General features: G+C 51.7%; 1 protein-coding gene across 6 annotated transcripts in view; it reads right to left on the bottom strand.

The window, feature by feature from the left end:
* Positions 1 to 19,420: 19,420 nt before the first annotated feature.
* Positions 19,421 to 24,382, bottom strand: part of DNMT3A (DNA methyltransferase 3 alpha) — a 100,694-nt gene continuing 95,732 nt past the window's right edge. For all 6 annotated transcript variants that reach the window (XR_010835618.1, XM_067007978.1, XM_067007975.1 and 3 more), the window contains 3 exons: positions 22,526 to 22,595; positions 21,680 to 21,798; positions 19,421 to 20,902 (listed from right to left, as the gene is read on the bottom strand). Coding sequence is in view for 5 of the 6 variants with exons in the window: in XM_067007978.1 (XP_066864079.1) it covers positions 20,761 to 20,902; positions 21,680 to 21,798; positions 22,526 to 22,595 (331 nt within the window). In the remaining variant the exon portion in view is untranslated. The remainder of the gene's footprint in view (positions 20,903 to 21,679; positions 21,799 to 22,525; positions 22,596 to 24,382) is intronic.

Genomic DNA, 24,382 nt, shown 5'->3' with positions numbered 1-24,382 from the left:
CGCCCCGCAGGCTGTCTAGCCGGTGGCCTTGGCGTCTCCCGGGCCGCCCGCCCCGCCCTTGAAGGGCTCACCGCCCCCCCCCCCCCCCCCACCCCGCGGCGGCGGCTCACTCCGGAGGGTGACGCAGGACCCGCAGAAAGCTCTGGAAGAGCCGCTGCGCAGGGCTTGCCCTGCTGCGCCTCCCAGGCGGCGATGGCCCCGGAGAAGTGGGGGCCTGTCACTCAGGAACCCCCCCCACACCGGGCAACCGAAGGACGCGGCGGTTTCTCAACCGCTTTTTAACCTAATCCAGCGTGTTCTAGAAATGGCTTTCTGCGGCTCAGAAAGAAGCGCCCGAAGAGGGAGAAAATGCTGCTCCGTTTTCCGGAAAGTCGCAGGCTCCGCCTCGCCTCTGCTGCTTTGTCTCGCTGGAGAGAAGGTGGTGGGCGCCCGCCGGCTTGGCGAGGTCCTGGGACGCCCGCCAAGGCCTCGTGGGAGGTGACGCCGGTGACAGCGCCTCTCGCTGAACTCTGCTGCCCCTGCCACTCACATCCCAGGTGACGTTGTGTAGGTAGAAAACGGTGGAGGTGTCCTTGGTTTTTTTTCCTGCGAATCTGAATGCCGAAAGGCACAGCAGAGAATTTTCACTCACTTGGGAGAAAGCCAATCTGTAGGTTGGAAAAGACAATAATAAAGGTATCATAACATTAAATTAATAAAACACAACACAGCCACAAAGCTCCATCCTTCCTTATACTCAGTACTCCCACTCCCTGGGAACCTATTCTAATGAAATAGTTCAAAAGAATAAAAGTGCTGTACGCATAGCAATGTTCATTACGGCATTATTGACAGTGCCTAAAAATTGGAAACAACTTAAGATCTAGTAAGAAGAATGGTTAAGAAAACGATTTTACACCCTCAAGATGACATAGCTAGTAGGTGATTATTGCCAGGGTTGTAGAAACACAGGAAATGTTTACAATAGCATCTTAGTGTAAAATAGTGTAACATGAAATGCTACATACTCATGGATCTCAGCTCCTTAGAAGTACTTTGTTTTTAGTTGGCGTTTTATTTGGATAATTATAGATTCACGTGCAGTTGTCAGAAATAATACAAAAAGCTCCCACTTTTACAGTTTCCCCCATTGGTAACATCTTGCAAAACCAGGATATTGACAGTGATATAATCCACTGACCTCATGCAGATTTCCCCAATTTTATTATACTCCTGTCTGTGCGTGTATTCTGTACAATTTTAGCACATCGGAATGGTTTTTTTAAAGAACGTGTCCATGTGTAGAACTGTGTGAAGGTGGTGGGATTTGAGAGATTTTCTTTTCAACGTTTCTCATTAACATTGCTATGTTATCAGTTAAAAGAAGAGGAAGGCGTGGACAGCAAAGACAGGTGGAGAGAGGAGGGGGGCCTGGGCCAGGGCTGCAGGAGGCTGAGATGCCTGCCTGGCCTAGCTCTGTGATCTTGGGCAAATCAAGCAACATCCCTGGAGCTGCAGTTGTCAGCAGCCGAGTGGGGCACATTCCCCGGGCCCTGGCTCTCTAACAGCGCTGCTGTTAGGTTGTTTTTGCCGAACTCAGGCAATGTCATCCAGGCCCTGAGCACAGTCAGTTTGCCAGCCCGGCCAGAAGATGAGCCCGGGACGGGGTGGCAAGCACAGCTCCCGCAGGCTTCTTACCGCTCACAGCCCAGCTGCTACCAAAAAGGGAGATCTCGCCACCCTCCATCTCTCCAGCAGGCAGATGACATGCTGAAGGGCTTCCCAAATATTTGCCTCTGAAGAGGCCCTGTCTGTAGAATTGGACTGTCAGGCTCAAGAGCAACTCCCATGGGGCAGCTGGAGGAAGACGGGGCCTGATAGGAAAGGAGCTCATGAAACAGTGCCCGCTGGCCTCCTCCGATGCTCCCAAGAAAGTCGCCTGACTTGGGCTTTCTCCCCAGTGGGGTCCCTAAGGCGTCCAGATGTGCCCTGTGCTGCTTTCTGCTGAAGGGGCCCCACACCCTCTCCACTGGGGAGAAGAACCGAAGGCGCGATCCTGAAGGTGTTTCAAAAGGAGATGCTTTGTGTTTTAACTCCAGCTCCTTCAAATGCCTTTTCTGTGACAGCTCCAGGCTCACAGCTCCTCAGACATTCTGACTTTCATCGCGGTTAGCCTTCCTGTCCCCTCAGCCCAGGACGCCCCACAGCCCTGGCCTTCTCCTCCTGTGGATTCCCCCCACCCCTGATCCTTTAAGGAGGGGACAGCAAATATTTTCTGTAGAGGATCAGATAGTAAGTATTCCACACTTCACATGTGGTCTCTGTCACCGCTAGCCACATTTATGTATGGACACTTGTGATGGGTTGAACTGTGTCCCCCAAAAGATAGGTTGAAGTCCTAACTCCCCAGTACCTGTGAGTATGACCTTATTTAGAGATAGGGTCTTTGCAGATATCATCAAGTTTAGATGAGGTCATTAGGGTGGACCCTAATCCAGTATGACTGGTGTCCTTCTAAGAAGAGGGACTTTTCTGATACGGACACACCCACAGAGAGAACACCATTTGAAGACACAGAGAGAAGATGGCCATGTAAAGATGGAGCGATGCTATCACAAGCTAAGGAACACCTGGGGCTACCAGAAGCTCAAGAGGCAAGGAAGGATCCTCCCTACGGCTTCAGAGGGAGACTGGCACTGCCAACGCCTTGATCTTGGACTTCTAAGCCTCCAGAATTGTGGGACAGTAAGTTTCTGTTGTTTTAAGCCATGCAGTTTGTGGTACTTTCTTATGGCAGGCCTAGGAAACTCAGAGAGAGCTGAAATTTGAATTTCATATAGTGTTCACATGTCAGCAAATACTTCTTCTCCAGGTATCATTAGTCAAGCTAGAACACAAGGCAGCCTCAGGATCCGGCACAGACACAAGTAGGCAGGTAAGAGCCTGGGACGAGGGCTGTCTGGCCTTTCCCCCAAAGACCGTGCCTCTCCACTGAGCCCTCTCTCCCGGCCTCTGAGACAGCCGGCCACACCCCTTGCTAAAACAAATAAAGGCTTCAGCACCACATGAGCCGTTCTCCATCCCAGTTTATTGGATTAGCAGTGACCCCCATCCAAGCCGGGCCATCAGATTCTGTCCCAGAAACCTGGTGTGGGTCAACCAGGCATGGTGGCTGGACGGAAGATTAGGAAGGCTGGGACACCAGCCCTTTAGAGCGGCCCCGGCAGAGGGAAAGGAAGGAAACAAAGGAAGGGCCACAGGCAGCGTGCACATGGCCCCAGGGAAGGAATGCTGGAGATGGCCACTGTCTGGGTGTCCCTCCTTACTCTGCTTCCTGCAGCTGGGTGTCCTGAAATGCCTGACTGCTGATTCCAGGTCCCCCTTGATGTTAAGTAGCTTAGGGGGTTTGCAGCTAGCCAAACGGGCTGCCCTGCAGCAGGCTCACAGGGAAGGTGGGACGGAGCAGCCCAGATCAGGTCCTCAGAGCACCTGCCCCCATCCAAGGAGGTCCCACCTGCCTTCTAGGGCTGGGATGCCTTACTTCTGCCCGAGGAAGTCATCTGGGGTGACTTCTGGGAAGCAAGGATCCCCCAGAAAAGAGGGAGGGAGCTGGGATTCCAGCAATTTCACTGGTGGCAGCATAGGTCAAAGACTAATACCATAATGTTAGATCTCGTTGACTGAGTACGCATACACATGCTCTGTTGAACACCTGACATACACGTCTTAATCCTCACAACAGCCCTGGGAAGGAGGCTATCAATTGTTCCCATGTTACAGGTGAGGAAATGGAGTTTTTGAAGAGGTTGAGCTGACTGTTGCACAGCTGGTAAAGAGCTGGGATTCTGACTCTGGTCTGTCTGCCTTTTCTGCTTTGCTGCAATGAATGCTTACCATTATTAAGATCCATAGTTCTAGATTTGATTCCTCAAGCTTCTATGGCCTTGGAAATGTGAGTCAGTCAGTTGCAGGATAGGGGTGTCAGTGTTTCTATTCTAATTTTTCCAGAAGCTGAGCAGTCTCCCAGCGGTCTGAGAGCAACCAGCCATGAGTATCTTTTACTGACCTCTCTTGCCTTCCCGTCTCCCTGAGTAGACTGTGTGTTCCGTGATGTAGACCCCTCTGCCTTCTTCCTCCTGGAAACCGTGTGTGATGGCATCTGGTTGCTATTGTTTGGGGTTGATCAGCCCCTTTCAACTCCATGTCCTTCTGGAAGCAGGGGGGGCTACCTCCCCCACCCCACTACCCTTCAGCCATATCACTCTGACTTGGCCCCACAAGGTAGCCAGCTTCCTTGGACACAGTGACTGTACCCAGTAATGAGATGGTACAGGATTAAGCAGAACCAATCAGAATTCTTCCCTGAGCTAGATCTAAGGCTATCAGAGGAACACCACTGGGGCTGTCAGCTAAGAGCATGTAAATTGAGGGCTGTCAGTGGCCATCTTTCCCCCATCTGGAATCAGTCTGTTCACAGAGGGAAGCCAGACAGAGCCAAACAAAAACAAATGATAGAAGTGGAGAGCTCAAGAGGGCTAGGAGATAGAAAGCAAAAGAGAGAGAGACAAAGAGAGAGACCAGAGGCACCAAGCCTTGGGGCCAGGTCTTGAGGTCTGTTCAACGCTGTGAATAATCAACCCCGCATCCTTCCTAACTGAAAGGGTCTGTTTCCTTTTTGTTAAGCACATGGTTCTGTAATATGTCCCCATGACGAAGGCAGCGTGATTCATCACATGATGTTCAAGGGGTGGAGGGTGAGCTGATCAGAAAGTTTCTCTCGTGGTGACAGCCGGCCACATCTTCCTGGTGGAAATAAAGACAGCCCCTGTAGCTCTGCCCCCACTGTTTGATCTGTCCGCTCTCTCTGCCCTTTGGACTAGATGGTGCGTTCTACACAGCCAGACCTGGAGATCCAGAACACCTATCAGACCTTCCCAGTGTGGGCTCCAGCCATACAGAAATCTGGATAGCAGTCCTTGGGGCCCTGCCTCTCTCCTAAACCCCGCGTCAGTCCATGCCTTTCGCCTCCCAACCCTCCACCCTTCACCCCTAGCCCAAGCTCTGCCAAGCCCCCTTCTGTCAGTCAGACAGGATTCTGTCTCTTTTTGTGGCCTAGCCTACTCCATTGCCATCCCTTGCCCCCTCAAGTGGGCCTCCCTCCCTGCCCAGGCCATCCCCAAGTTCCTGGACGTTCTCACTTCAAAGTGCTCTGGTCGGTGTTGCCTCCTTCCCTAGGCTCATACACAGGCCTGGTACCTCGTCTGCCCGGGGTTCACAGGCCTGAGAGGCCCTTCCAGAAATGCGGGCGAGAGAGGCCTGGCTGAGTCCAGGGACTCAGCCACTTTCGGGTGACTGCTTCAGGCGCCACCGTGGCCTGGATGGGGGCCCAGCGTGCACGGCCCGATTCCACAGAGTGGACAAGGTCTCCTGAAGGTGGAGAACGCCAGCTGCCGGCCCCCCGCACGGAAAGCCTTTCTTCACGAAGGGCACACACATCATGGTCCATTTTTATTTAAAAGACAAATATATATACATATATATATATATATATAAAAACACACACACACGCACACACATACATTTAGAATTTGAGGGTTGTTTAGAGTTTATGTACATAGGTTTATACATATACACACATTTACATATGTATATACAATAGACTATATACTATATATAAATAAAAATCTAGAAGTAAATATACTAAAATGTCAATAATGGGAGTCTTAAAAATAAAAACTTTATTGAGGTATAATTTACATACAATAAACTGCACTGTATTTAAGAGTACAGCTAAATGAGTTTTGACAAAAATATGCACCCATGTAACTACCACGTGATATTTTTATTTTCTCCTTTATGCCTTTCTTTAATTGCTAATGGTTTCAATTCGGTGGACAAGTATGACTTGAGTAATTGGATAAAAACATGTACTGTGAGAGAGGGAGAGAGAGAGATGGAGAGAGATAGGGCCCAGGTCTCTGGCCTTGCGCTCTAGGGGAAGCCAGCCCTTGGGTGGGGCAGGTTGACTGGGGGTCTCAATAACCATCGCTCCCGAGGGCTCTCCACAGCCACTGGCTGAGGACCTGGTTAAAGCAGAACATGAACCCATTTTTTGGATGAATAAACCACAGCTCAGGTCAGTGCCTCTGCCCGCTATGTGGAGAGTCAGAACCAATAAGAGACGGTCTTGGGCCCCGAGTCCAGCCCTCTTTCCATAGGCCTTACTCAGCTCGGTGTGTAGAGCCTGACTGGACTTTCTCCAGGCGCGTTCAGGGGTCCCTGGCTCCCCAGAGCTGCAGGGAATGAGGCCATCGGCCTGTCTAGGGACAGCAGCCTCAAAGCCCAGCCCTCAAGGACAACGGCCCCTCTCTTTAGTCACCAATTTGATTCAGGTGGGGGATGGTGAAAGCCGGCCCATACCAGGAGACCTGCTCCTTCTGGGAACCTAGTGACACCTCATCCACACTCAAAACAGGTGAGCACCTGCCAGTAGGACCCACCTCCTGCCCCGGTCCCAGCACGGTCAGAACTCTGCTCCATGGCAGCTAGGACAGCATCCCGCTAGCCCCCGCACCCCAACTCACACGTCCTCTCCACTTCCAGGGAGAGAGCCCAGCACAGCTCATTCCCCTCGGGCTGCACACCCAGGAGTCATCGAGGCCCCCTCCTCTGACTCAGTCAACCTAAACCCAAGCGCTGAGGACTAACGTCGGGGAGAGTGCACCGCAATCTGAGGAGTCACAGCCTCAGTCTTACCTGGGAGGACGCTGCGGACCAGGGCAACCTGGGCACATCCCAAACTGTGTCCATTCCTGGACCCTACCCCTCCCTTCCCCCAACACACACACACACACAACACAACACACACACACACCACACACACACCACATACCACGCACACACACCACACACACCACACTCACACCACACACACACCACACTCACACACCGCACACACACCACACACACCACACACACACCACATACCACACACACACCACACACACACCACACTCACACCACACACACACACACACACCACATACCACGCACACACACCACACTCACACCACACACCACACACAAGACACACACATATACCACACACACCACACACATACCACACACACACCACACACACACACACGATTGGTATATACAGCATTTACTGTGCTCCTGTATAGGCCAGCCCAGCCCTGTGCTGAGCATTTACACAACAGTATCACCTGTAATTTTCACAATAACCCCGTGATTGCCCCTATTTTCCTAAGTGGCCAAGGCTCAGAGCATGAAATAACCTTCCTAGGGCCAGGATTGCAAGCCAGATCCTCTAGGGCCCTAACCACTACGCTCCTGTCACTGGCCACCGCCCGAGTCCCCGCCGTCCCCATCAACCACACGCAGCGGCATCCAAGAGTGCTTCCTCGGAGAACTGCGTGGAGACAGCCCCAAGCCCCCCGGGAAGGTGCGCCCCTAACCCTCTGCCCTTTCTCCAGCTGCTGCTCCACGTGTCACACAAGCTCAGAGGGCCGGCCCGTGCGCACCCTCACTCACTGCAAATGGGAGCGCGCGATCTTTCTGGGGCCAGTTTACTAACATAGGACGCGAGCCCTTTCAGCTGAAATTACACTTCAAACTGTTGAATGCTAGAGGGACTTCCCTGGCGGTCCAGTGGTTAAGATTCCACGCTCCCAGTGCAGGGGGTGCAGGTTCCATCCCTGGTCAGGGAACTAAGATCCCACATGCAGGGGACTGGGGGTGGGCAAAAAAACAAAAACACATTTATGCTAGAAAATGGTCAGCTTATGGGCACAAGGCCGAACATGATCCCACCAGACGGCGTGCCCCCTGCAGACAGGAATTTGTCTCGGTCACAGGGGGACCTGGGGCATCCCAGCAGGTGAAGACGCCCACCTCCACTACCTCCCCCACCTCCCCGCACCCCCCGGACTCAAGCCCCACCCAGGTAGGGAGGGACCTCCCTGCTCTCAAGGAAGCTGCAGCGAGGAAAGTAGGGCGGCCGGCAGGCATGGAAGGCGGTGCGCGCATGCGTGCAGGGCAGAGGCCCACCCCCTCCCCCGAAGAACCCAGGCTGTGCGGAGAGGCGTCTGGGACCTGCTGGAGGAAAAGCTGCCAGTTGTGTCTAGTTCGTCAGGCAACACCGGGGACCCCCCCACCCCGACCCATCCAAGCTGCGGATACCTGACCGCACCGCACTCCTCCCATCACACTCTGCTGCTTTTCTCCTAACTATGCTGTGTTTTTTGTTTTACAAAAATATATGTAAAAGTATGCTGATTAGTGAAGGAACATGATAGAATGCTCACTCCAACATAGTTTGATAATATTTAACACACTCTGAATAAAAGACAAGAAAACAATCTAAATGCCCAAACAGAGGATGGAGTAAATAAATTATGGTACATCTAGCAGGTGGAATAGTATGCAGCCTTCAAAAATGATGTTTTCAAATAAAATTTAGTGATGTGGGGAAATGTTCACAATAAAATGTTGACAGAAAAATAACATCTGGCACACAGTGAGCTCTCAAAAAATGCTAGTAATTATTACAAAACAGTATATTAATGAATAATACAGTTTTAAATTAGTAAACTGTGTATGTATCTAAGCAAAAGAAAAATAGTGAAACATATTCCAACAGCAATTATCTTTGGGATGTAAGATGATGAGTGATTTTTTTGCTTTTTCGGTGATTTAAAAATTTGGTGGGCTTCCCTGGTGGTGCAGTAGTTGAGAATCCGCCTGCCAATGCAGGGGACATGGGTTCGTGTCCCGGTCCGGGAAGATCCCACATGCTGCGGAGCGGCTGGGCCCGTGAGCCATGGCCACTGAGCCTGTGCGTCTGGAGCCTGTGCTCCAAAACGGGAGAGGCCACAACAGTGAGAGGCCAGCATAGCAAAAAAAAAAAAAAAAAATTGGTGCAATTAGTATAATTTTAGGCTGCAGAAGAAAAAGGGTCACGTTATATTAATTTTTTTTAAAAAACCCCATGGTCCACTCTCTAGGGCAGGGGTCCCCCAACCCCCTGGGATCTAATGCCTGATGATCTGGTGGAGCTGATGTAATAATAATAGAAATAAAGTGCACAATAAATGTAATGCACTTGAGTCATACTGAAACCATCCCCCCTCCCCGGTCCTTGGAAAAATTGTCTTCTACGAAAACAGTCCCTGGTGCCAAAAATGCTGGGGACCGCTGCAGTAGAGGACAAAACAGAGTCTGTTTCTGCCCTCCTGGATTTCCATTTTAGTGAGGGAGACACAATAAATGAGTAAATAAAACGATTACCAATTGTGATAAGAACCACAATGGAAATAAGGGGCTGAAACAGAAAATTAGGGAGGAGGGCATCCAAATCTGAGCCAGGGTAGCCTCTCTTGGGGAGGAGATACCAGTGGGAGTGTCTGCACACAGTTGGAACTATAAAATAGGAGATCTCTCACTGAGGTTACCCCTATGCCCTGGCTTCCAGCTCCTGCATGGCCCCAACTCCAAAGAGGCAGTCCCCTGGGGTGGTGGGTGGAGAAGGAGCCAGGACTAAGCAGGGAAGGGTGAAAGGGCTGCACACCCAGACCCTTGAGGAGGGAGTGGGGAGCTGCCACAGGGACCCTAGGGGACCAGGCCAAGACATGTGAGAGGCAAAGTGGGGGCAGGTAACTCAGGCTGCAGCCTGCAGCCTTGAGTGTGCAGACAATTTTTGAAATTCAGATGTTGCCACTATGCGCCCTGGGACCATGACACAGTATGTATCCCATCTGTAAGATGGGATAATAGTACCTGGCACAGAGGGTTGTGGAGATGTTAGTACAGAATGATTTCTGGTACATACTGAGCACTCAACACATGTTAGTGATAACAGTGATTATAATAACTACAGAACGTTTATACACCAGACCTGGTCTGGGCCGCGGGGATCCTGCAGAAACAGGGAAAAGTCCCTGCTCTTGCGGAGCTTTCATTTTAGCAGGGAAGATTAACAATAATCAGGTAAGCCAAAATAATGAGTCAGAATTTCAGAGGGTGATAGCTACAAAGATAAGGAATAAAATAGGAAGGAGTAGAAACAAGATTTCCTGAGACAGAGAGTAGTCAGGGAGTGTTTCTCTGCCCTGAGACCTGAATGAGGGGAAACAGGCAGAGGAGGGAGACAAACAAGCTTTCCAGGTAGAAGGTGCAGCTTGTGCAAAGGCCCTGTGACAGGAAAGAGCTTGGCACGTTCACGGGAAAGAAAGCCAGTGTGACTGGGGCGCTGGTCTGAGGCTGGTGGGGCTTTGGAGACCAGGGTGAGAAGGTTTATTCTTGCTGCAATAGCACACAACTGATGGGATTTTTTTGAGGATTTGATTTTTAATGAGATTATTCTGTGTATTAAATGGACTGGAAGGGACAGGAAGAGAAGCAAAGAGGCTTGTTGTGGCTGGATGGGGTCAGAGACCAGTTAGGAGACAGGTGATGAGGACCTGGGCTAAAGCTGCAGAAGCACGATGGTGAAAGATGGCCGAAGGGAGGTTATATTTAGAGGTGAGGACTGTTAGAACAAGCTGGTGAACCAGATATAGGAAGTGACAGAAAGGGGGGAATCAAGGATGAGCCCCAGGGTTTTGATGCCAATTAAGCGCCAGTTACTAAGATGTAGAAGACAAGGAGCCAGTTGGGAGGAGACCAAGAATTCAGGTTTTCAGGTCACAATTCGGATTTTCAGGTCACATTCAAGGTGCCTATTTAACCTCCAAGAGGGGGGGAGCCTATCACAGCTGGATATATGAACCTGGGTCTCTGAGGGAAGTCAGGGTTGGACCTGGGGGCATAAGAAGATGTGGGGTGTGATGTCAGGAGCCCGGGTAGAAGGTTTCAGGGAGGAGGGGAGTCGTCGGTCCAGCTCCTGAGAGGTCTCTGGGATGGGGGTGAAGGCCCTGCCGGGGCGGTTGGAGGGGAACCAGAAGTGAGCAAGCAGAGCCGGCAAGGGCTGGGAGCGCTTTCAAGTTTTGCTGTAAAGTGGAGCAGAGAAACAGGGCATCTGGATGGGGGTCAAGGGGCAGTATGCGTGTGTGAGATGATGGGTGGCATTAACGAGATGTCAGGGGAGAAGCGGAGAAGACAGAGGGAGCTATGGCCCGAGCAGGAGGACAGAGTGGGGTGCAGAGCCGGGTAGAGGGAGGCAGCGCAGCAGAGCAGGTCAACTCCCTCTCGAGACAGGCCAGAGGGCTGGGCTGGGGGAGGAAGGACAGGGAGACGACAGAAGTCCTCACACTGGGCCAGGCAGGACCCCAGTGATGGACGCCTCGTGAGAGATGGGGGTATATTTCTCTATGCTGGTACCTTTCCCTCCTCGGATGGAGTGGGGGCCTTGTGATTCCATCAGAGGAGAAGCTTCTCAGAGGCTCCGGGTTCCCTCCCTCCAGCCAAGTGCACTGACTTTGGCTAAAGCCCTGGGCTCGGCGGGGGGAGGGGTGCTGCGTGGTGGCATGTCCCACGGGCAGGGCCCCTCCCCACCCAGTGCCCGTGCTGTCCCCACGCTGGGGTTGGGGGTAGGGCACCGGAGGCCACATGCTTGACCACAAGACAAAACCCAGGTTTCCAAAGAGAAGACCCAGGCTCAGGATGGGTAGCTGACCTGCCCGAGGCCACACAGGATCCAGATCCGTGGGTTCTGAACGGTGGTCTTTCTTCTGAGACAGTTCAGGGCACCGGAGGCTTCGGGGTCGAGAGTGAGGGGTTGGCAGTGTCGCTCTCTGAGGGTTGAATCCATCTCTGGAAACTGCTGTGAGCTGTCCACCTCTCAGAGGCCTTCGCCCCCAAGCCCCCAGGCACTTCCAACCCAGCCGCACCCCCTCCTAGGATCCTAGCTGAGGGGAGGAAAAGGTACACTGAGGTGAGTGGGCCATGGCCTTTTAAGGTGTGCTGGAACTTAAGAGAAAGGGGGCTTTGGGCTGATGATGCCAGGAGACTGTCCGAGGGGAGCCCCCGTGCCCCTTGCACGTTGATTTCCCCGCATCCCCATCTCCAACATACACTTTCTTCCCCTCACTGCAGCCCCTCCTCCAACACTCACATCCCCCAGGAATTACACCCAGTGCCCACGCCTGCACCTCTGGCCCTACTACTTATGGCTTTGGCTCCCCCAACCAGCCAGCGCCCCCAGGCAGCCTCTTCCCTCCCTCCTTCCTCTACTCCAGCCCAGATCCACTGAGTCAAACTTGATGAGCCCAGGGAAGGTTCTCCTGAACCAGCCAGCCTGGGCCTGGTGGTGTGTGGCATCTCCTCCCCGCCCGGGGCAGACCCACCTGGGCAGTCGACCCTGTCACTCACCATCTATCTTGACTCCTGCCCAGCCCTGACCCTTCCCTGTCTTTCCCAACCCCTCTACCATCAAGTGACACCTCATTTAAACCCAGGAACTTCACAGGATGGTTTTCATTCATGAAATGGCCCCAGCAGCTCCCTCCCATAAGCTCTAGCCAGACCTCCCATCCTCAGCTCTGACGACGCCGGGGTGCTCAGCCTTGGCTCTCAGAGCCAGAGGACGCAGAAGACACCCTCCCATTTCTCCTTAGGCTTGGAGCTAGAGTCTCAGGGATTCAGTCCGAATTCCACCCCACACCATGCTTCCTCCAGGCCGGCACTCCAGGTGAGCTAATTTTCAAAACGTAGTGACCAAAGAGTATTGCTTCCACCTCTGGCTTCTCGCTACAGATTTTTAGCTTCTCACACACACCAAGTGTCTTGAGTCTTTACTTTCCCACTGAGATTAACACACTTCTGAATCGGTCAAGCTAAAGACTACATTTGTTTCTTTCTGAACTGAGAGTCTCAGAGCTGAAGATACACTGTTGGCTGACCTTTGGGAGGAAATCAGGCAAATATGTCAGGAGCCAACCAAAATGTTCATCTACTTTGCCCCAGTAAGTCTCATTTCTGGTGATGTTATCTTAAAGAAAAAAATACAAAATATAGGGGGGAAAAGCCAACACATAAAGATATTTATTGCAGCTCTATTTATAGCTAAAATAAAATGCATATATATAGAAACAAACATCCAACAAGAAAATGCCATGCAGCCATTTTTTTAAAAAAGAATTCTACATCAACATTGAAAAATATTGAGGAAAAAAGTAGGATAACAGTTAAATATACATTTACAATTTTGTAAAGAAAATAAAAAGTGCCCATGAAAAAAAAGCCTGTTATTTTCCCCTTTTTCTCAAATTTCCCCCTTATAATTTCTTTCAAAGCTGCCAGCAAAGTGGTGCAGTCCTAAACCTCCCCCAAAATCTGCTGTAGGAAAGAAACCTTGAATAACCCTCCCTGAAGGCAAGAAATCATTGGCGGGATCTGCTTGGCACTTAGGAAATGGAAATGCAGCATGGAATGCCAGGGATCTTAAGAGAGGAGATGTGATGGGAAAAGCCCAGTTCTTCTATGTGTTCAGACCAGTCTCTTAGATGGGACAACAGGGAACTAGTAACTGCCAGGCAAAGAGTCACAAGGACAAAGGGGACATCATGTGTGAACGGGCTCTTCCAACCGCAAGGCACCGTCCACTTGCAAGATAGTGCTGAGGAGGGGTGGGTCAGCCAGAAGAACCCAGACTTGGGGTCTCAAGGAAGGTCAGCAGGAGCCCCAGTGGCTGTCCAGCACCTCTTAACTGACCAGGGCTTCACTGTACTCAGGGCGGCCCTTGTACTGCTGGCCAGTAGTGAAAAAGGATCTTCTTAGGCTGAGCTGAAATAGACCGGCTTCGGCCGACTGGCCCCACTTCTGCCTGCCACGTGGAACTGCCCAGAATCACCCCAGCCCCTTGGCCTCTCCCTGTCATTGTCTGCACCCTTCTCGAAATTCTCCCTTTTTGGGGGCCAAACACCTGCGTCTCCCAGGGTCCCTTGCACAGTCCAGACTGTCCACCACCCGGCTGCTCTCCTCTGGATGCCCTTGTGTTTGGGAGAAACCCCACACAGAGAGGAACGGTGCCCATAACCACAGTCCTCCAGCTTGTCTGACACAGGCACAAGGCCCACTCCTCTCCCGGCTCTAGTCTGAAAATTTCTATAGCTCAGCCTTGGACAGAATCTGCTCTTCCTGCAACCCTGCCTCACTCTAACTTATCTTTGAGCTTCCAGTCAACCAAACCACCCTGCTTTGCACCCAGTTTACAGTCCCTATTGAATGTTCATGCAGGTGATGTTTTTAAAGGGAGGAACTGCACTGTCTAGACCCAATGCTAGGACCTCCCGGTTTGGGCACTTAACCCCTCTGAAGAAGGCTGCCAACAGTCATGTCAAGGGAAAGGAGACGCAAGACAAAAGGACATTATTACGGTGCTTTTTCCGTTTTTCTTTTTTGCACAAAAACAGTCCATTTATTCAAGTGTTCTCCAGCACAAGTACATTAGAAAGGAGCTTTATTATATTCTTCTGGGCACAAAAAAAAAAAAAAAAAAAAAAAAAAAAAAAAAAAAAAAAAGTGATGAAGGCGGAACTGACAGACTTTCTACATCTGCTGTACGCACTGACCTCTTTATAATTATTTCATAACAGCTATGTCACGAGCATCACTTACACAGAGATACAACAGAACACCAGGGCATGGGGGTGGGGACCCGTGCAGGGCCCTTTCACACTTGCCCCTCCCCGATGTCCCAGAACCAGACTGTGAAATGTACATTATTATTGTCAATAAATAGAGAAGCAACCCTAAAAAAAATACAGTGGTGAAAGGATGCTGGAACCAGGGAGAAAAAAAAACAACAACAACAAAGAGAAGAGGAACTGAAGAGAAAGGAAAGAGGGCTGGGAAGGGAAGGGTCTGGGGAGTTAAGTCCTGCATTTAGCTGCGTGGAATGTGCAGTAAAAGTGCTCTCCCGCCGGGGTCAAAGCGAAATCGTCTGTAACAGTAAAAGTTATTACCAAATCAGCTACGGAGTTTATTCTTCAGTATGAATACATGATTTCCCACAAATAAGTAAGCACCCGCTACTTCAATGCCTCAGCTAAAACACATGAAATCGCTCATTTAGTTTTCAAGTACAAAGTTAAAATGCCTTTTTAATAATAATATATCAGAGTAAAATAATAGTCTCTTTTAAACTCCACTACAAGAAAACAAAACAAACAGTCATTGTCCAGACAGCAGACTTAATTTAACAATATATATTTTTAATAAAATGTTTTAGCACCTTGTTGAGTCACCTCCTCCCTCTGCGTATTCTAAGGAATTCCGGCATTTTTGTGGTTGGTTGGATTCTAGGGCTGTGCAACCAAATCAGTCTGTGAAGTGAAATGGGGACTCAGGTGATGCTTTCGGATCCCTGCTCATGTCCTCAGGCCCAGGGCTGGAGGCCGTGAGACTGGAGGTTGAGAAAGCCGCCCTCCCATGCCCCTGGGGGGAGTTTTCCAGTTACTGGAGTTACAGGAATCTGCGGGCCTCCGTTCGCCAGTCACGACTAGCAAAGGACCTTCCATCCTTGTCCTCACTGCTTCTGACCTGCTTGTTTCTCCCTCTCCCGACTCCACAGCTGAGGATCAGCGATAAAACAACCAAAGGCCCACGCAGGCGGGTCTCTGGAACACACAGGTGCAGGAGAGGCCGCCCTTGCTTCCTAAAGACCCCAGCCTTCCTTTACCAAAACGTAAAGATTCGAGAGCTTCCGCTAGAACAGTGGCGTTCATCCTTGATATAAATCTATTCTCTTTCCTCTTAGATCCTCCAAACACTTGTGGTTAATCCCTGCCTCAGCAGGGAACGGCCAGGAGAGCCATTCCAGCTCCACGCCATCCCTCCGGAGGTGGAGGAAAGAGGGCAGGACAACTCCAGTGTCATCTCTAATCACAAGCGCTGGGAGGGTCCAGACTAGACCACGCCCGATGACAAATTCAGATTCCTCATCTCCTGGGAGCAAAACGGGGCCTGGCTAGAAACCCAGTTCTCACCAGCATCTTGGCTCTGCTGCTTACCCTGACCACAGGCAACGACCAGCCCTCATCAGATCACAGTGCGAGGAGGCAGGACCCACGGCCCTGACCCTGCAAGTTTCCTGAAAATGACACCTCTGAAAAATACCAGTGCCACAGCCTCTCTGCCCCAAGCAGAACAGCGAAAGGAATTCAAAAGCACCTCCAAGATCCGCTTTATGTATACTGATGTCCTCAGAGAGATGAAGGCTAAGAACGTTCCCCCCCCGGCGGCTCTGCTGAAATAGTCCTTTCCTTGCTCCTGTTACAGACCTTCCTGTGCTGGAGACCGTGGGCTATTCCCATCGAATTCCCATCCCATCAGTTCAGGCTTCCCCAGAACTGCCAGCTATGCAGGAAGTAAGGGGAGCCGGCCCTCATCAGATCAGTTCAATGTCCACCACCAGCCTTTCTTCCTGCTGGGTCTGCCTGTCCCAATCTGCACTCTAGCGACTCACCAAAAACCCACAGGCATCTTCGCCAGCCGCCACTCCCAGGCCCGTCGCAAAAGCAAAGCGGTCCTGCGTGCTCTTTTGGGAAGTTTGCTTTCTAGAATGTTCAATAGCAGGAAGGTTCTGGGGTCTAGAAAGAAAAACAGACAGTGGCACACCTGGGTTGCCATCACTGACTGCAAGACCCCACGGGGTCCTGTGCTCCTCGGTCGGCTCCCGGGGGAGGCAGGCAGCACCAGCCAGCTTGAGGCCCACGGGGCTCAGCGGCGCTGGCCGGAGACGAGCTTCCCCCTCGGGCAGGCGACCCAGGGCCCTGCGGCCTGCCGAGCCCCAGCTACCTACCCCGGCAAGAGGCACAGGTCCCTCTGGCACCTGCAGCAAGTAGGGGGGGTGGGCATCATCCTCAGTCCCTGGAAACCCTCCTTTGCAGGAATTTGTAAATTGGCCTGCTCTTCAGAAAGAAAACCCCACTGGGAACATACTCCAGAATTTTCCCTAGGCCTTCTTGGTTTCTCCCGCTGCACTGCCTCTACCCTGAGCCTCACGCAGAGCAAGTGCCACGATCCCCCACCTGCGTCCCCGCGCGACCTCACCTCAGCCTGTCCAAGCACAGCTCCCCTTTAGAAGGTGACCTGATCGCTGTCCCCAGGAGCACCCCCGGAGTTGGGAGTCAGCTGTGGACAGCACCCCGGCATGGCCAAGTTGGCACCTCCCCAAGGTCCCCTGCACCCTACCGAGTTCTACTGTGGGACCAAGCCCACGGGTGTGGCTGGAAGAAAAGCTGGTGATCGTTAACTCTCATTCCTGCGAGGGTGCATCTGGCGGCCCCTTCTGGGGCCGAGTCAGGTGGCCAGACTGCGCGAAACGGGTTATCAGCCACAGCAGGCAAGCTGGCCGGCCCACGCTGACCCCTCAGGCTCGCCACGTCCTTGGCTGCCAAGTGTCTTCCCCACACCAAGCCCCTGGGTGGAGCTTGGGCCACTGGGAAAAGCAAACTCCTGCACACGGGCAGTGGACAACAGGCCTCGGAGAGCCAGCAAGTCTGTCTGCAGAGGAAGAGACTCTGCCCTGACCCTGGGGCTGGGAAGACGTTGGCGTTGGCCGCCAGGGGAGGGAGCACCTTGGACTGCCTGCGGCAGCCCTCCTCCCCCAGCCCTCCGGAGCGGCGCTGGTGGGCTCTGGGCCGGGAAGATGGAGCCTGGCTGGAGGGGGTGGGGCGAGCACCACAGTTCGGTACAGACTCCAACGAGGGAAGGGCCGAGGGGTTCCCCCACAGCTGCTCCAGCCCCGTGGGAGCCCGCCATCACCACCTGGCATCACGGCACAGAGCTGGCAGGAAGCAACTGGGTACCTACCATCTTAAAAACCAATCTGACAAGGAAATGAGTAGCCTGGGGTGCAGGACTAAGCACTCCTAAAAGGACTGGGAGACGGCGGCCACCAGCTGTGAGCTTACTCCTGAGCAATGAGCACGGGATTCAAAGCCTGGTTTAGTTTTGTCACCAATTACTAATTTGCTTTATTCAAAAGATGAGGGTCACTGTCCCATTTTTTTTCCGATGGAAGCCCCCTGGCCAAGACAGCCCTGGACGTCAGTTTCGTTTTGGTCGGGGGGTGGGGGTGGGGGTGGGGTGAGAATAGGTAGGGGGAGTCGAGGGCTGACTGGACTGGTGCCTAGGGTTGCAGGTCAGTGTCACAGGTTGCTAACAGAAGAGTCTTTTGACATCACCAGGGGCAAAAGAGATAGAACGCTACCTGCTAGAGGAGAGCACCTGCTAAAAGAAAACCTCCTCCTTTTCCTGCCTTCAGCACCTAGCAACTTCTGGGATTGACAGTCTACCTGCAATCAGGGCAACAGAGGTAAAGAGCTGCAGGGCCGACTCTGCAAAGTCCTGAATCCTGGGGAGAAGAGTGCTGAGAGCTCCCTGGTTGTGTGTGTGTGTGTGTGTGTGTGTGCGTGTGTGTGCGCGCGCGCGTGCGTGTGTGCGTGTCTGTGCACGCGCATTCGTTACGCATCGGTAGAGAAACGTGTTCCTGTGTGTGCGTGTGGGATTGACTGATTGGTGTGGGGCCTGTCTGCAGTGGGGCCCGAGACTCAGCGTTCTGAGCCTCCTTCCCCCGCTCCCCACTACAAAATATTTCTTATACGTGACCCTATCTATGTATTTATATAGCGCCTACCACTGTAGGCCCTATCTTTCTAGGGATGCGAAGGTGGGACCATGTGCTTGACAGCACACCTCCCAGCCCTGCCAGTCCCAGGAGGTGCCATTTCCCCCTCCCATTATAAAATATATATCTCTATATGCCACATTATCTACACCCCATCTACCCAGGCAGGCATCTGCCCATTGGGCCCTCACCCTGGAGCCACACATGCCGTCCCTGCCTACAGCCAACACCAGGCTGCCTGCCTCGCCGGGAAGCGGAACCAAGTGTCGTGCACTTGGGGCTCCAGGTGCTGCTGACTCGAGGTAAGAGCACAGCTATCATCAGACCAAGTACTAGAAAAGAAATACACACCACTCCAATCACACACGCGAGGAGAGAGAGATGCCTGGTCCTCCCTCCAGCCCTGACACACGTGACTCGAGAGGAGGGAAGCAGAAGAGAAGAGGGACGCGCCCGGAAGGCCGGCCTTGGGGACCCCCCTGGCCGACGCCCAGCTGTCGCAGCGCCCGGTGGCCCACCTGGCCCGAGGGGTGGGGAGCCAGGGCACCAGGGCCACCACTAACTTAGAAGCACCCTGCTCCCCGCACCTTGGTTTGAAACCTAAAGGGAGGGGGGGTTGGGTTTTTGTTTTCTTAAAAGAAAATCTGAAAACAAACATAATTATAACCAGAACCATAAGAATAATTATAACAAAAGGTGTCATCAGCCTCCCAGTATAAAACTGCAGCCTTTGGAGATGACCAAAAACATCACATTCCAGGGGCTGGAAGCCGCCTTGTGCACAGAGGGTGGATGGTGGGGGCCTCATAAAAGAACACACAAAAAGCGACTTAGACAGGAAAGCACCAGTACGTTTTGTATGTTTTTTTATTTGCTCCAGGTGGGGTCTGAACTGTCGCTTGCCCGCACTCTGGATTTTTTCTGACCCCACCGCAAGGAGCCCTCGAATCGGCTAATGTGAGAAATTGGGAAGGAAGACCCCTCATCCTGCCGTCTTGCCGAGGGAGTCTCCTTTTCGAAAAAAATCAAAAAGTTATCTCATGATCCTGGATGGATCCCACTCTCAGCTTTCCACGGTCCCGACCACTGAATTTCACCCCCTTTTTTTGGCAGGGAGAAACGGGAGAATGCTGTTCCCAAATTCTCCTCCTTCACCTTGTTAAAAACACCAAGGGGAAATAAAAAAAACCCCACCACGGTAACAGTTCACCTCCAAGCTGTCTCCCTTTCTCCATCCTCGGTTAAAACCCTTTGCACATAAGGCAACGTGGAAGCTGATGTTTTTACTCATCTCGCTGTTGTAAAGCACCATTATGAAGTCGGGTTGTACAGTAGTTAACAGTACCTTTTATATATATATCTCATATCTATCATATATATATAAACTGTAAACAAGAGGTAACAGCGGCTTCTAGAAACTGATTTTTCTTCAAGGTTTCCTGTGTGGTAGGCACCTGAATACTGTATAAAAGGGTCTTGTGTGGTGTTCTCGTCTCTCTGCTGCTAGCTGGGTTGTGTTTTGCATGACCAGGAATGGTGCTGGCAAGACAGCTCAGTGGCTGGGAGGGAGCTCTGCCGCCTGAGTGTCTACTTTCTGTCCTCTGCTTGTGCTCTATCTGATCAGGCTAGAGACAACAACAACAAAAAGATATATAGTAAAAAAACAAAACAAAACAAACAAAAAAAAAAAACAAAAAAAAAAACCAATATATAGATTTCTATAGAATTTCCTTCTTTCCTTCTCTCCCATCTTTCCTCTGCAAGGTATGTTACTATTTTTTGTTACTGATTTTTTTTTTTTTTGCTGCAATAAACCCTCTTGTTTCAGTCACAGCAAGAAACAAAAACCCAAACAAACAGAAAACCCCTCTGAAAAGAGTAGAAAACAAAAGGTTTGACCCAAAAAAAGGGGGTGGGAGGGTGGGGAGGGAGCTTGGTTTTGTTTTTAAATAGGACTGAAGATTAACATTGAAAAATCAGGAGATGATGTCCAACCCTTTTTACAAGGCAAAGCCTTCCGGTATTTCTGCCTCTGTGGGGTTTTTTTTGTTTTGTTTTTAAATTCCTTTTCGTCTTCTGGGTGCTGATACTTCTCTCCATCCTCAAGTTCTTGGTATTTTGTTGTGTTTTGTGTTTTTTGTTTGTTTGTTTAAACCTTGTTTCACTACCTCGGTTTGCCCTCACGTCCCTTACACACAAGCAAAATATTCCTTCAGCGGAGCAAAGAGGTGGCGGATGACGGGCACGCTCCACGACCGGCCCAGCAGTCTCTGCCTCGCCAAGCGGCTCATGTTGGAGACGTCGGTATAGTGGACAGGGAAGCCAAACACCCTGGGGAGAAAAGGCAGGAGAGGGCAGGGGTCAGCGCCGGCCCGGGCAGTTCTGTGTCCTTAATAACCTGTTCTCGACACTCAGGCACCTGGCTACGTACGCTCTGTGGGTCTGAAGGTAAGTTGAGATGATCACTGCCTAGAGATTTCCCACACGGTAGAAAAAGAGTTAATATTTGTGAGAAACACCTCCAGGACACGCTCCACCTGAAACTGAGACCCACAGTGGGTATCTCAACTCTGTATGTAATAGAACTACATCCCTGGGATCTTCCCCCGCAGAGAACGGAAAACTCCGCAAGGGGGCCAAACTCTTGCCTGATGTCAGGAGTGCCCACTTGCTCTGGTTGTTTGTGTAAATGGGCTTTTTGTCTGACTAAATGGCAGTTACCCCCAAGAATGAGGACTCCGGCCCGAGTCCAAGCTGTACCAAAGCAGGGTGCTGAGGCTGTAAGGCCCACCTGGTCCCACACTGTCCTGGGTTGCAGAGCACATAACATCAGCAAGCGTGAAGTAGGGAAGCTCCTGCAGCTGCAGTGCTTCCTTGGAGTTCAGAAGGACCGCTGGGAGCCGAGGCATCGGGGGTCGATTCCTAGACGCCCCTTACTTTAAACCAGCCTTACAAGGCACAGGAGGAGTCCTCCCCCGGGAATCTGCCATGTTGGGAAATGCCTGGGAAAACCCACTGCTCACGGGGTATCTGCAGGGGATCCGAGCCTGGTGCAGAGGCGGAGGTCCCTCCCACCCCCTCCTGCCCGACACCAGCATGAGTGGGTACCTTTCCATTTCAGTGCACCATAAGATGTCCTCTTTCTCATTCATGAAGACGGGGAAATGCTGGTCTTTGCCCTGCTTTATGGAGTTCGACCTAGTAGTAATGGTCCTCACTTTGCTGAACTAGAAGACGAGGAGAGGAAAAGAGAAATGAGCACTCACTCATCTGCTCCTGCCAGGCACCCGCCAAGGACTGGTGCGTCCAAAGGTGACAAGGCCTCGTCCATCCAGGGGCCGGGGTCAGGCTCCAGTCGTGAGCCTCCAGACCCCACTGCCCTGCCCTTCTTCCTACACTGAGGTCACCCGGCCATCCTCAGTCCAATCCCACTGGCCAAGGGTTTCACGGACAGCAGCTTGAGCCACTGTCCTTCGTAAGTCTCCTAAGAATTGTTTTTCTCCCAGGGGTAGTGACTTACAGGCAAAAGGATGCCAAATTACTCAGGGGCGCAAAGATACCCCTGGGGTGCCAGCAGTCCCAGGAGGTTTCTCCAGAGACAAACGGAGCCTCCACATCACAGGAGAAGCTCTGCTCTGAAGGCTGGTGCAGTAGGTCCTGGCTCAATCATTCAAAAGCCGCAGCGGATGCAGGGACCTTGGCAAAGACGTCTTAGTGTCTGCCTCCCCCAGGACCAGCGGGTGCGCTCAGCACGAAAGGGCTGCAGGCAGCAAGGATTCCTGACCTTTCCCCCCCCCCGCCCTCCAGGCTCTCCCCCGACCCTCCGGCTCTGGCCAACTGCATGCACAACGCCCCAGCTGCATCCTCTGCAGGCGGGACACGGCCCTGGTGCCGCTCTAGCTCATCCTGCCCTTCTCCTTACCCCCAGCAGAGGGCTCGGATGCTGGGGCTAACCTTGGCTATTCTGCCGTGCTCCAGACACTCCTGCAGCTCCAGCTTATCATTCACAGTGGATGCCAACGGCCTAGAAGGCAGAAGAGAGAGAGTAACAACAGAAACCAGGACAATGGCAGGAACGCACCCAGGGCCCTGACCCGGCAGCCGTCTGACTCACACGGGGAAATCGAAGAGGACCCCGTCACCCACGTGCGTTGTAACCCCCTTCAAACTCCCCAGGACACATGCAACATACACTGCAGCCACTCACAGACACCAAGTCCACCAAGCGTTAATCCTTAAAGGTAAATTCAAAAGTGGTCTCAAACTACGAATAAACAGACAACGCCTGCCCAGACGGGGGAAAAGCCCAATTATTTTTAAACCTGTTACTTAAAAATAGACTGAGTCTTAAAAGTACCCATCACAAAGCAAGCTTTGGCATGACAGAATGTTCTGTATTTCGACTACGGTGATGGTTACACGGGTCTGTATACTGGATGAAATTCATCAGACTACACCTTAAATGTGCAGTTAACTAGACAAATTCTGCACAGTCCCCAGAAGACTAAAATTTTGTGATGCGCAATGTGTCACTTTCTCAGAAGGCAGACCAGGATCACTAAATATCACCTTCGCTGCTGGCCTTTTCTGACATTTGGGATTCCTTAATAAAGGTTTCACATAGCAGTCCACCATCTCTGCATGGGAATCACCCCAGGACCCATGGTCAAATCGTGCCTCCAGACTCCTCCCTGTTTATGTGCATATACACTCTACTTGGTCCCTCGAGGCACCTCTGCTCCTCCTGGAAGCTCAGAGTTCTAGAATTTTAGAGTTGGAAGAAGCAAGTAAGAACAATCCCCCCAAGGTCTGTCAGGGTACACTGAGTTACTGGCTCCATAAAAATACTGGACTACATAAGCCAGTCCATTTTTCCAGTATGCACAAACATCCATCCTGGGACCCTGAGGGAGACACTGAGACAGTTTTCAGGTCAGCTGCCCACTGACCCATCTCCTTCCCAGCAACAAGCCCGCGCAAGAGACGGCAGCTCTGCCAAACGGGTATGAGACTGGGGAAGTTCCTAAAGCTTCATGCTATTGGCAGAGGCAGATCAGATGACTGAGGCCAGGTTAAACGATGTTCCCAATTTATAGGTATACCAAGGAGGCTTAAAATCCACACTCAAAACATGCTGCAAAATATTTCTTTCCGTCATAGAGATCTAGATTGGGTGGATCTCCCTCTGCTTTTGAACCACTAACTCTCAGCCAGAATTCCTTTCTCCACATAGGCCTTTTTATGGTACGATTATTATGCTGAAGAAATGAAATTTTCTTCATTCCTGGACATTAAAATCTCTGTGTAACCTAAATGAAGAGCATCCTTCCAAGAAAGGACTTGAAGCCAACAGAGTGTGTGGATAGTAAGTGGAGCAGGGCCCTCTAAGCTGCAAGGTGCCTGCTGCTTCGAGATTCTCTCTCCTGGAGCCGGATGTGGCCCAGCTGTGGGCACCACTCTTTCCCATCCCCAAACACATCCTCCACAGCTTTACCTCAGGGGACTAGGGACCAGCTGACTCTAGACACATCACCAACGTAGGAGAACCAACCACATAACTCAGCAGCACGATGAGTCCTCTTCTGTGTCAAGAGTGTGCTTTTTAAAGGTCCCATTTGGGACCACTAGTCCTTGGTTTCTCAGGCAAGTATTTTCTACACCTGACTCCCCTTCTTCCTCAAGGAAAAGGAAACAAAGAAGAACACGGCAGAGCAGCAAGCTGGTCAGCAGGGGAGGCTGGCCCCCTCCTCGGGCCGTCATCCTGCCTGCAGACACCCACCCGCGGCCACCTGGGCACGGAGCTCTCACCAA

This window comes from Kogia breviceps, chromosome 11 (genome assembly GCF_026419965.1).
Source record: "Kogia breviceps isolate mKogBre1 chromosome 11, mKogBre1 haplotype 1, whole genome shotgun sequence".
Lineage (NCBI taxonomy): Eukaryota > Metazoa > Chordata > Mammalia > Artiodactyla > Physeteridae > Kogia > Kogia breviceps.
The sequence above is the reverse complement of the archived record's forward strand: the minus strand, read 5'-3'. Positions and strand labels throughout refer to the sequence as shown.